The 10,964-nt window shown below is 36.6% G+C and overlaps 1 protein-coding gene across 4 annotated transcripts in view; it reads left to right on the forward strand.

Annotated features, from left to right (window-relative positions):
• The window catches only part of LOC140667755 (uncharacterized), a 65,935-nt gene extending 55,783 nt beyond the window's left edge, over positions 1-10,152 (forward strand). For all 4 annotated transcript variants that reach the window (XM_072895969.1, XM_072895972.1, XM_072895970.1 and 1 more), the window contains 2 exons: positions 217-371; positions 4,604-10,152. In XM_072895969.1, the coding sequence (XP_072752070.1) occupies positions 217-371; positions 4,604-5,371 (923 nt within the window). In that variant the 3' untranslated portion in view covers positions 5,372-10,152. The remainder of the gene's footprint in view (positions 1-216; positions 372-4,603) is intronic.
• Positions 10,153-10,964: the final 812 nt, after the last annotated feature.

Below are 10,964 nucleotides of genomic sequence, written 5' to 3' on the forward strand. Positions count from 1 at the left end.
TCGCATTTTATGCAGAAATGTAAAATAACTTCCATCTCGCGCTATGAAAGTATCGAGCGATTTAATGAACTGAAATCGACCTAATGATCGAGTCTAAGTAAGCTTTTAATTATATGTTGCAAAACGTTGCGAAGCACTTTTAAGAGTGCTCGAAATGAAATTTTTTCAATCAAAAATACGAGAAATTAACAAACACTTTCTCTTCTCATGTTGCAGGAATGAATCAACGTAAACAGCGTCGCGAGAGGACGACCTTCACCAGAGCTCAACTGGATGTGTTGGAGGGGCTATTTACGAAAACGAGATATCCGGACATCTTTATGCGAGAAGAGGTTGCTCTTAAAATCAACCTGCCAGAGTCACGAGTCCAGGTAATTATTTTATGTTTTTTCCCTGCTCTTTTCTCTGTCTCGTTCTTTCTCTCTGCTGGTAGATTTTATTCCTTCTGGAATATCGCTGTCAACGATGTTGAAATAATAAATGAAATAATGAAAAAAAGAAAGCTCCTACGAACTCTCGACGAGTAAATCACGTGCTCCGCAAATAATCCGAGATTGCATTCATCCAAGATTGGTGTGATTTCGCGTGCCGTATATTAATGTAATATTTAAAGTCATTACATTTCTCTGCACGTTAACTATACGATGTAAACGCGGTGATCTTTACGAAAACGAGAGCGAAGGAGGAGAAAGAAGAGGAGAGAAAGAGAAAGAAACGAGGGAGGGAGGGAGAGAGAGAGAGAGAGAGAGAGTGAGTGAGAGAGGGAGAAAGCGTGCTTCGTGCTTCAGCAATCACGCGCGAGATTTAAGGTATTTACACAGGGCGTTTGCGCCCTACGTCGTTCCATTTCGCCATTGTCCCAACCCCGCGCCTCGTACATTGATAGATGTGCCGACGAGCTCGTTGACGCTTTTATTGCGGTTCTCATGACATCTTTATTTCGCGGCGGGGTGTTACCAAGTCACGGTATCGCGATTCCGAACTCGTGTCTCGAATTTCAATCGCGCTTATCCAACAAACTACACATTATTCGTGTGTCAACGGAAAAGTAAAATTATTAATTCGAGAGTTTCGGCGAATTGAATATTTGCCAATTTAATACACTAATTACATAGTTTATTATTAATATATATATATATATTTCTTTATTCACGTATTTTCATTTAAATTCTAGCTCCATTTACTCGTTTCTCGAATATCATTTGGATCCTTGACAATTTCTGCAGGCATCTTTCGTGACATCTATCGCGATAACTAGCGCCCTGTCTGAATCCTAAAATATATGAGATAAAAACGTGGAAATTCAGTTTCCGTACAAAGTTAAGCCGCTGTGAATGGCAGCGCAACTGCAAAAGGGTGTTCGCGCACATAACGCATTCATGTATGCGTGTGCATATATGTATGACACGTAGGCGCACATCGAAGGGAATGCGGTCCGTATATGCAAGATGCGTACACATATACATATATAGCAATTGTACGTAGGGCGAGAGAAATATCATATCTACGCGAGCGAATAATGTCTAAAGGAGGGATGTGCTATCTGAAAGTTTTAAAGGCAGGGGGATTCGCGGTAAAAGACGGCGGGAGGTAGCGGCGGGGAGGGGGGGGGGCAGAGATCTGACGCAGACCATAGCTGTGCGTGCGGATTGAGGTACACATGGCAGCGAGGTACAACATATCGTTGATTTGTTCGTGGATTATAGCCCCTGTGCTACTCCATCTCGCTCGCGAGAGCGTTCTATACGCGCGCTTCTCTCGTCGAGAGAACCACGCAGCTGCGTACGATGCGACTGATGACGCGTCGTCTCCAAATGCGTTGCATTCTCGCCGCGTTCGTCGCTTTCTAATTGAGAACGAAAAATTGTGGGCTCGACTCTTGATGGAGAAGACCAGCAAGACGGTTGAGTGGGGAGAAAAACCAGTCGACAATTATATGTGAATGAATTTATCGTGATAACATCGCTTCGAGATTTCTCTTGCAAAATTTCCTGATCGGAAAAGTACGACGTAAAGTATATAATAGAAAGTTGCATTCTCTCTTTAGCAATATTAACAGAGGAGTTTTATATTTTATACATATTAATATTAGAAATTTGATATTGTATTTTTTATAAAATAGTATCGAACCTTCAACATCGAGAGATTTGTATATTTACCTTTAGTTCTAATTATATGTATCATGAATAATTTCAATTATTATCATATGACTGTTTTAAAATTTATGTATAATAAAGAGAGCATACAAAAAAAGTTAATTATTAAATAATTATATATAATTAATAATGTAATGAAATTATTATAAAAAAGTAAATATAAAAGAAACATATCTACATTCTTATTTTTACAATTCAAACGATACGAGCATTGATATTTTTATAACATCGAGCGAAGAACGCTCATCATTACGCTCGCATTAGCAAACAATGCCTGCGGCTCTCGCGCGCTGTTTTCTCCATCAATCGTGCGTACCGGACGATGACACGTTCCCTGGTTTGTCGGAGTGGGGTGTCGTATTAATAGTACAAATAAGAAAATATATTTGTCATAACAGAGTGTCAACGCAGCTGCGCCGCGCCGCCTCCCCCCGCCTGACCGGTAGGGTGGTTTTCCGTTCGCTGGATGTAAACCAGATGGTGGCGCAATTTGCACCTCGGTCTCGCCGACGGTCTCTTGATGTGTACGAGCGTGAAACCGTCGGTGGTTGCCCCCGGGGGTCCCCGGATGCCATCGCGGCCTGTTTGGTTGGTTTTTGGGGTAGCTCTTTCTCTCTTTCTCTCTCTAGCGCTTGCTCTCGCCGCTTTTCAAGGGGGTGTCGTTGTGCAAACATGCCGTTATAATGGGATATCGTACTCTGTCCGCCGTGCTAACCCTGACATAGATCCGTCTTCCTCGCCCTTTCGGAGACTCGTTCCGCCCGCGTTGATACGCAATATCCGCGCATGTCGCGCCCAACAGATTTCCGCACCCTATCGCGCGACGCGGTGGATGACTTTTGCGAAACGAGGTTTTGCCTATCGCGATACCACAGAAAAGCAGAAGCCAAATAAACGGAGAACGAATAATCATAGTCTCCGAGTTAGCTCACACACTTTCCGACTTTCGCGCGTCTTGGAAAGATACGAAATTGAGTCGCGTTTAATTGCTGCGGATTAACTCTGCGCTAATATATAAAGAGAAAATAATATTTAATAAAAACCACGTAATAAGCAGTATAAATTACAATTTAATCATATAATAATATTTTTGTGAATTATAAAAATATCGTTCTCTGTTACATCTTTTTAAATATACTCGTAAAAAAAGAACTCATTAAAAAAAAATCTTTCTCTGAAAATTTTCTTCAAAATATTATCTCCCAAATATATGTATCAGTAATGTCAGATTCCATCAAGATATATTTTTCTAATACAAATAGTATTCGAAATGCACGTGCGCGAGATGATGCTTGGTAATATGAGATGAACGATTAAAATTTGCGTTTATTTTTCAAACATTGTCGTGACAAAAAGCGAAAGGATTGTGCGTGGCTTCTGCCTCGCGAACAACCGTATACGTGCAACACGACCGTGGAGAACGAAATCCCTCGCTATGCTTCGGCGAATCGCGCTCTCCGTAACAACTGTTACAATGCCGCCGATAATAACAACAACGATGACGGGTCCCGCTTTTAAAGGCGCGGGCATAGATTCATAGGATCGCACCCCTGGCCACATTGTGCCCCGACGGGATTATAGGGGGATGTGTGAGGGGGAGTATTACGCGGGACGAAGGAAGAGAAGGGAGGAGGGGCAATCACAACGCGCTCGCAAGCTTGCGGCCTACGAGGGGCTGCTTTTTGTATCCCTCTTCCTCCCCTCGCTGTCCCTTTTCCAGAGAGAAAAACCTACGTGTGTATGTGTGCGCATCTTTTTGATAGCAGTGTATGCGTGCGCGCATGTACTTGTGTTTATAGCCATAATATACAGCTATATACGAAAAGGTCTATGTGTGTGTGACGTTACTCTACGCGTATTCACGCACGGCAGATACTCGCACAGGCGGAACCAACTATTCGATCTCGGGGTGAAAACAACCCTACGAGACGAGCTCTGATTCGCGCATGCGTGCCGACGAACGCCGTAGCCACCGAGGATCCCAGGGGATGCTCCAATACATGCGTGTCGCGTCCGTACACGCACGTGCCCCCCATACGGCCCCTCCCTTCGAGTTCTTGTTATTGTTGCGATTTAATGAAATGTTACGCCCGCTCGCCCGCGATTACTTTCCCATTGCACCGATTAACTCCCCATTCGACCGGTCTCGTCTCTCGTGGCGGGACAGTGGGACACCTTTCCTCCCTGACAATCCCTGGGGCTATGGCTTCCATCGGAGACTTTTGTACCTCATTGAAAGCTACCGACTGCACGATGCCTGTCGAGGAGAGCTTAATTGATTTCTAAGTCGCGTATGTATTTCTTCATAACCGTGAAATAATGATATTATTTAAAAATGCTATTCTATAATGCGGTTCAAAATGTAAAAATTTTCTTCTTTTATTGATAGGTCTATCGCAAAGAGTTCCGCAACCTCACGGCGTCTGCACCGCATCTCTCTGTTCTAGGTTTGGTTCAAGAATCGTCGAGCCAAATGCAGACAGCAAATGCAACAACAATCGCAACAGCACCAGCAGCAGCAGCAACAGCAAACTCCTCCGTCGAAGAGTTCGCCGAGAACAAGCCAAAATCATAGCAACAGCAGCACCGGCAGCAGGATATCGACGAGCTCGTCGACGACGCCGAGCAGACGATCCTCGCCGGATTCGCCGGCGCAAGGTAGAGAAGCACCGGTAGCGGGAAACTCGCCCTTGTCAACGCCGCTCCTGTCGACACAGTCGACGTATCCGCGAGTCGGCGCGACACCGACCGGCGGTAGCGGAGCCAACAGCAACCTGACGACTCCGTCGCCGCCGTTGACACCAAGTTCCAACCAACTACAACCATCATCTTATCCGGCCGCGATGAATCAGATTCATCACGGCGAGGCGTACGGTTTCGCCTGGAGCTCGGCGGGGTCCGCGGTAAATCACAGTCAGTACACTGGCCAGGGCTACAACGCCTACGGCCAGCCGCCCTACACCAGCAGCGACTACTATCAGGCCCAGATCCCTCACATGCATCACAGCCCGCAGACCAACTACCATCATCCGCAGTATCATCATAATATGGCGCTCACCTCGTCTATGTCGCACCTGACCAGCCACCATCTGAATCCGGTGACCAGTCAGACTCAGGCCAGCAACGATATTGCGGCCGCCGCTGTTGTTGCTGCCGCGTCGGACGAGACGTCCGGTTACGTTCTGCCTGAACAAAAGTATCCGTCGTTGGTATAGCGGTCCGGCAGGTCCTCCGGGATCTTCCAGCGGAACCAGGAGACCGCGAGCGTGTCCGGCTCCTCGATGTCATACCACTGGCGACTGAATACGGCGATCTGTCACGAGATCAATGGCAATCTCGACTCTGACGACAATTGATTGTGCGAGAAAAATAGAGAGAAACAGGGAGCTTCATCAACGCGTCGGTAGACGTACTGAATGCATTCCAGATTCAATGAGTATGATAATTAAGAATCGAACAATGTTTGAATCGTCGTTTACACGATTCTCTTCATTCGGAATAAACACAGTGACAGACATTAGTTAATATGTTAATCATTTATCGCGTACGTATTTTGCTAATGCAGAGTTTTCGCAATAAAACGCTGTATTCGACGTATGAATATTAAAGTAAACGCAGAAGTAATTACATGACGTCAAACTCACGTCGATTATTTAATGTCAACCGATAGTTGACTCGTGAAAACGTTTGCCGTATCTTAACACCGTATCATAAATGTTTTTTGATACTCAGCAACTCTGCTAGCTGCAGCAAGTCAGATTATTATCGGCGGCTCCAGCTAACGCAAATAAATTACTATTTGTTTATAATTTGCATAAAATTTTTTTTCAACGTCTCTGGTGTACAGGAGTGTTTTCCCAGACAAACGATTGCTAAATGACAAGTTTGAATTAAATCACGTATTAAATAATTATTTAATAATTACTATTAATTACTGCTAATTACTACTAATAAAGTAATTACTACTAATAATTACTAGTAATTGTTAATAATATTTAACTATCGTAGATTTTTTTGTTTCACATTTGTAATGCGATTTCATAAGTTTGTCTTTTGGTATTTGCCTTTTTTTTTGTTTATACATTTTACTCTGACACGTAATACCTTTTTTCTAAAGTTTCTTTCTCTTTTTATCATGTATAATTTATATTAATTACATGTGTTCAATAACTGATTTAAATTTTACTTACGGATGTTTTAAGTACTTTAAAGTTGTACAATCTTCTTTTTGTTATTAGTACGATTAAAATCGTATAATTAAATAGATTATAATAGAGCAAAACGAAAAACAAGAATTGCATGAATGCAACAATTTTTTTCTGCTGTTTTTCCTTTGCTAATGCTTCGGAGAAAGTGAAAAAAAAGATAATAAAGTACATCATTTTTTTTAAATCGTTATTATATGAAATATCCAAGAATCTGTAAATAATGATGAAAGTAAAATACGATCCATTATTATCATTATCTAATATAGATTATACATTAATATTTTAAATGACATTGATTTTTTCACAAAAAATCCGCAAAACATATTGTTAGAAAAACAATGACATAAGATAATATTGATGCACACATTTATATTATATAATTTTCATTTTATACAATTATTTCAAAGCATCAGTTATAAAACAATATAAGTAAAAAATTAAAAACGAATAATGCATTATATTTTTCTTATGATCGACAATGATACACATTTATGTTTATTTAATGTACATTCCTTTTTTAACATAATTGTTTTTTCTAATCATTCTATATATAAAGCAGGTATAAAAATATCAAGATATGATATTGAAAAATCAATAATTTGCAAGATATTTTATATCTTTATTTTGATGCATATTTGGTCATAAAATATAAAATATCTCATTAATTTTTCAATTATCATATATCTGACTTACTTTTATACCAAATAAAATAAATTAGAATTGATGTAAAATATAATAGCGTAAAAAAATAAATGCACGTTGCAGGTGTATCTGCAAACATAGAATCGTTATTGATTTTTATAGATGCATTTTATTGCACATGTGAAAAGAAAATTTATATTAATGATGTTTATTGTTAAACATCATATAACTTATAAATTTTTTTATTATTCTTTCCTCTATCATCAATTGATAATTAAAATCATATTGTCGAAAAAAATATCGCCTGTGATTCGAATAGCCTATTGTTCATCCTGTACACGAAGCTATAGAATGTTCTGATCAACGGAGAATAATACATTTTATTTGATTAAATAATTATTATTTGTTAAATAATTTTTTTGGAAAAACGAAAATATGAATCTCTTCCGTTTTAGCAACGATTTTAAATTTCTCACATGGGATACGTTTGATGTTCGATAATCATATTGAAACATCAAACATTATTTTATTTTCAATTCTTTTGTTTTATTAATAACAAAGTATTATATGTAGGAAGTGCAGCATATTTAGAATATCAGTTTTATTTCTAAAATCAAGCTTTTTGATTTTAGAACTTGATTTACAACTAAAAAATAAAATTGTGCTTTTTAAAAAAATTCAAACCACCCTTATAGATAGATAAACAAATCATTTTTTATAAAAAAACAGAAACTTACAGATTTTGTACTATTTAAGAAATTAAAATCAAAAAGTTAAATTAACATCTAAATGATCAAAATTCAAAAAGTATAGGTAATTTTTTTTTTAATAGTATATTCCAAATTATAATAATATTTTTTTATTTGCAATAAATCACACATATAAGTGTCTCCGTCGAATCTAACATATTTGCTGTGTACCCAATGACTACACATGAGGCATATCATCCATCATTCATATACGTCATATTATTATTATTATTATTAAAGCACATCACTTTCGCAAAACATAGCATCTGATTATTCGGCTAAAAAGTTTCATATGGTTGAATATTCCGAGCATATATTATATATATTACATACATTACATTAGTATTACCTTAAGTATTTTATATTTTAGGAATATACACCGTTTTACATTAAATCTGAATAGAAAAAAATATATCAATGAATCACAAAAATTAAAGACAATTGTCAAAATTAATCTATACACAAACTAATTAATGTATAAATATAAAAATTATTTAATATTAACGAAATTATTTAATATTACAAGAATAAAGGATTTAAAACTTATAAAAAAGTTTTTTAACTTGCACAAACTGTTCATCACAACTATAATAAAATATTAACACTCTTGGTGGCATTTTTTTTGTTATATGAATTTCTATCTATTACAATTCCAATATTTGCTGATAAATATACTGTAAACGCATCCATTTTTCGTGATGCATTAAATTGCCAACAATATCACAAATATGCTGCACTTCCTATATGCATATTTTCATTATTGATAAAATATTTGATAATCTACTGGCAAAAAAAAAAAACAATCTTCGATTTTTCCTCTTTTTTTCACTTTCTCATTATAATATTGCTAAATTCAGTTTTACTTCATGTTTTTTTCGAAATATCTTCTCGGATAAAAGAAAATCAGAATTAAATATATAATACATTTAAACTGAATTTTAAAAATATTAAAGTCGTTCTCTAAGAAATATCCGTATTATATATATACAAATATTTTTCGTAATATTTTAGCAATATTCTTCAATAAAAGATTACGTCAAAAATTTATTATATTGTATACCTTATTGTATTATTACTACTTTATTATTATTAATATTAGTAATAATAAAAGAAACACATACACAATTTATGACACTTTGAAGAATCGATTACAGACAATCGGCAAAACACTAATTCGCAATTAAGGAAAATTCATTTTTAGCAAATAACATATTTTCAAGTTGTGTAAATCATTTCTTTTCATATTTTCGTCACAAATCCGTCGAAAATGAAATATATATTAACAACTCATATTTAACGTTGATTTAAGTTGTCAGAGTTTTATTTAAATAGAATACTTTGTACAAATATTTTATATATTTGAATGATGATAAGTAAATTTTTAAAAATGAATTTTACAGATGTAAAACTTAATAATCGGCTAATGTCAGTCTATTGGAAGGTCGTATTTTATTTTCGAAGAAGAAAAAAATGATGGTAAAAAAGAATAAGAGAGAGAGACTTTCCCTTGTAAATTAGAGCGAATGAATATATTATATTTCAAATTTTTCATAAGAAGCCTATGCGCACCAGAATTTGTTTTAAGATCTAATCTATATGATATCCTTTGTATTTTCAAGGTTAAAAGACGAGTATTCATCACTGCCGTCTTTATCATTGATATTATCCTTATTATTACGATTAACATTGTATAAAATAATTATCCATATCAGACACGGCCAGTAGCCGAGAGACTCTTGTAAATAAAAAAGATAAATATGATCTCGATAAATAAGAGAAAGAAAAAAGAGAAATAAAAACAGATTCGGAGTTCTATTACAAAATGACGAATACTGAATAATCTCCGAGTATAAAGTGAGAATTGCCTCGTCAGAGAGAATCTTGTTATATAGTCGTTCCTTTTTATGGTATTCTTTGTCTGCTCGAGAGAAACGTAAACTTCGTAAAAGTTTGCGCTTTTTCAGGCAGAAACTTAATTATCGTAATGTTTTTCTGAGAAAAGAGAGTGAGAGAGAGAGAGAGAGAAAAAAAAAGAGAGAGAGAGAGAGAGAGAGAGAGAGAGAGAGAGAGAGACAGAAAGGGAGAAGTATATGCGCGAGAAAATGCCTACTTAATTATGAGTGTATATTTCATGTATACTACCTAATGTATATTATCCCTTAAAGCTTAGAGGATATATAATTATATAAAGAATAAATATATCATTAAGATTAAAAAATGATAGAAAGATAATAAAACACCGTAATGGATTATAATGCACGTAGACTTAAGCTACTTTGTAATAATACGATGGAAATGTACATAAAACATATATCTCTTGTAAGATACATGATTGTTCTATCATGTGTGAAGAAGATCTTCCTACATCAGAAAAAAAATATCGCATATTATTAATAAGCAGTCTCAATTACTTTTCCGTCCTTTTCCGGTGTCCCTAGTCCTGTCGAAAGATATCCATCGATAGAGCGAACTGCGCGATCGTTTTAAATCGAAATTTTATCGCTTCTCTCTCGCATACCTGTTCCGATGTGCGCGGATTACGTTTCGAGCTGTATCTGCGACAGAATTCCCAGCACGCAATACGCAATCCCTCTCTCTATTTCCTGTCCTGGCAGCTTTATAGATCGCGAGCGCGGTTCTTATTAATCACATTGATGTTCGCAAGACCCTACCGCCGCGGGCAGCAATTCTGCTAATGCACTTGAAATTAATTAACGTCAAAGCGACCGCGTTTCGTTATTTGAGCGACCGCGTATATATCGATCTCGAACCATTAAGCGTATATTAATTACAAACTAGCGGTCGCGCGCTCGCCGTAATCGCGATGCAATGTCGCCGTGTTTACCTACGCGCTCCCCAGCGTCTACTTTTTCTCACACGTGATACCCTTGCGGGAGATCCATCGCGGAATTGATAAAGGCAATTATTTCTACTCTATTCTATTCCGTCTATTTATATAATTTTTAAAAATACCAGATCTGAAACATAGATCTCTAAATACAAATACAGCTACATTGCATAATTAATTTTATTATTTAAACACGAGTATAAAAAGTCTAAATTTATTTTAATGATTATAATGAATAGCCAATATAGAAATGACAAAGTATATTCATTGACGCATATATAAGGGTGTAGACAAAAAAAAAAAAAAAAAAAAAGCGATCATAATATTGATCGCTAAATTTGTGTAATAATCGATAACGGTC

Source organism: Anoplolepis gracilipes, chromosome 7, assembly GCF_047496725.1.
Source record: "Anoplolepis gracilipes chromosome 7, ASM4749672v1, whole genome shotgun sequence".
Lineage (NCBI taxonomy): Eukaryota > Metazoa > Arthropoda > Insecta > Hymenoptera > Formicidae > Anoplolepis > Anoplolepis gracilipes.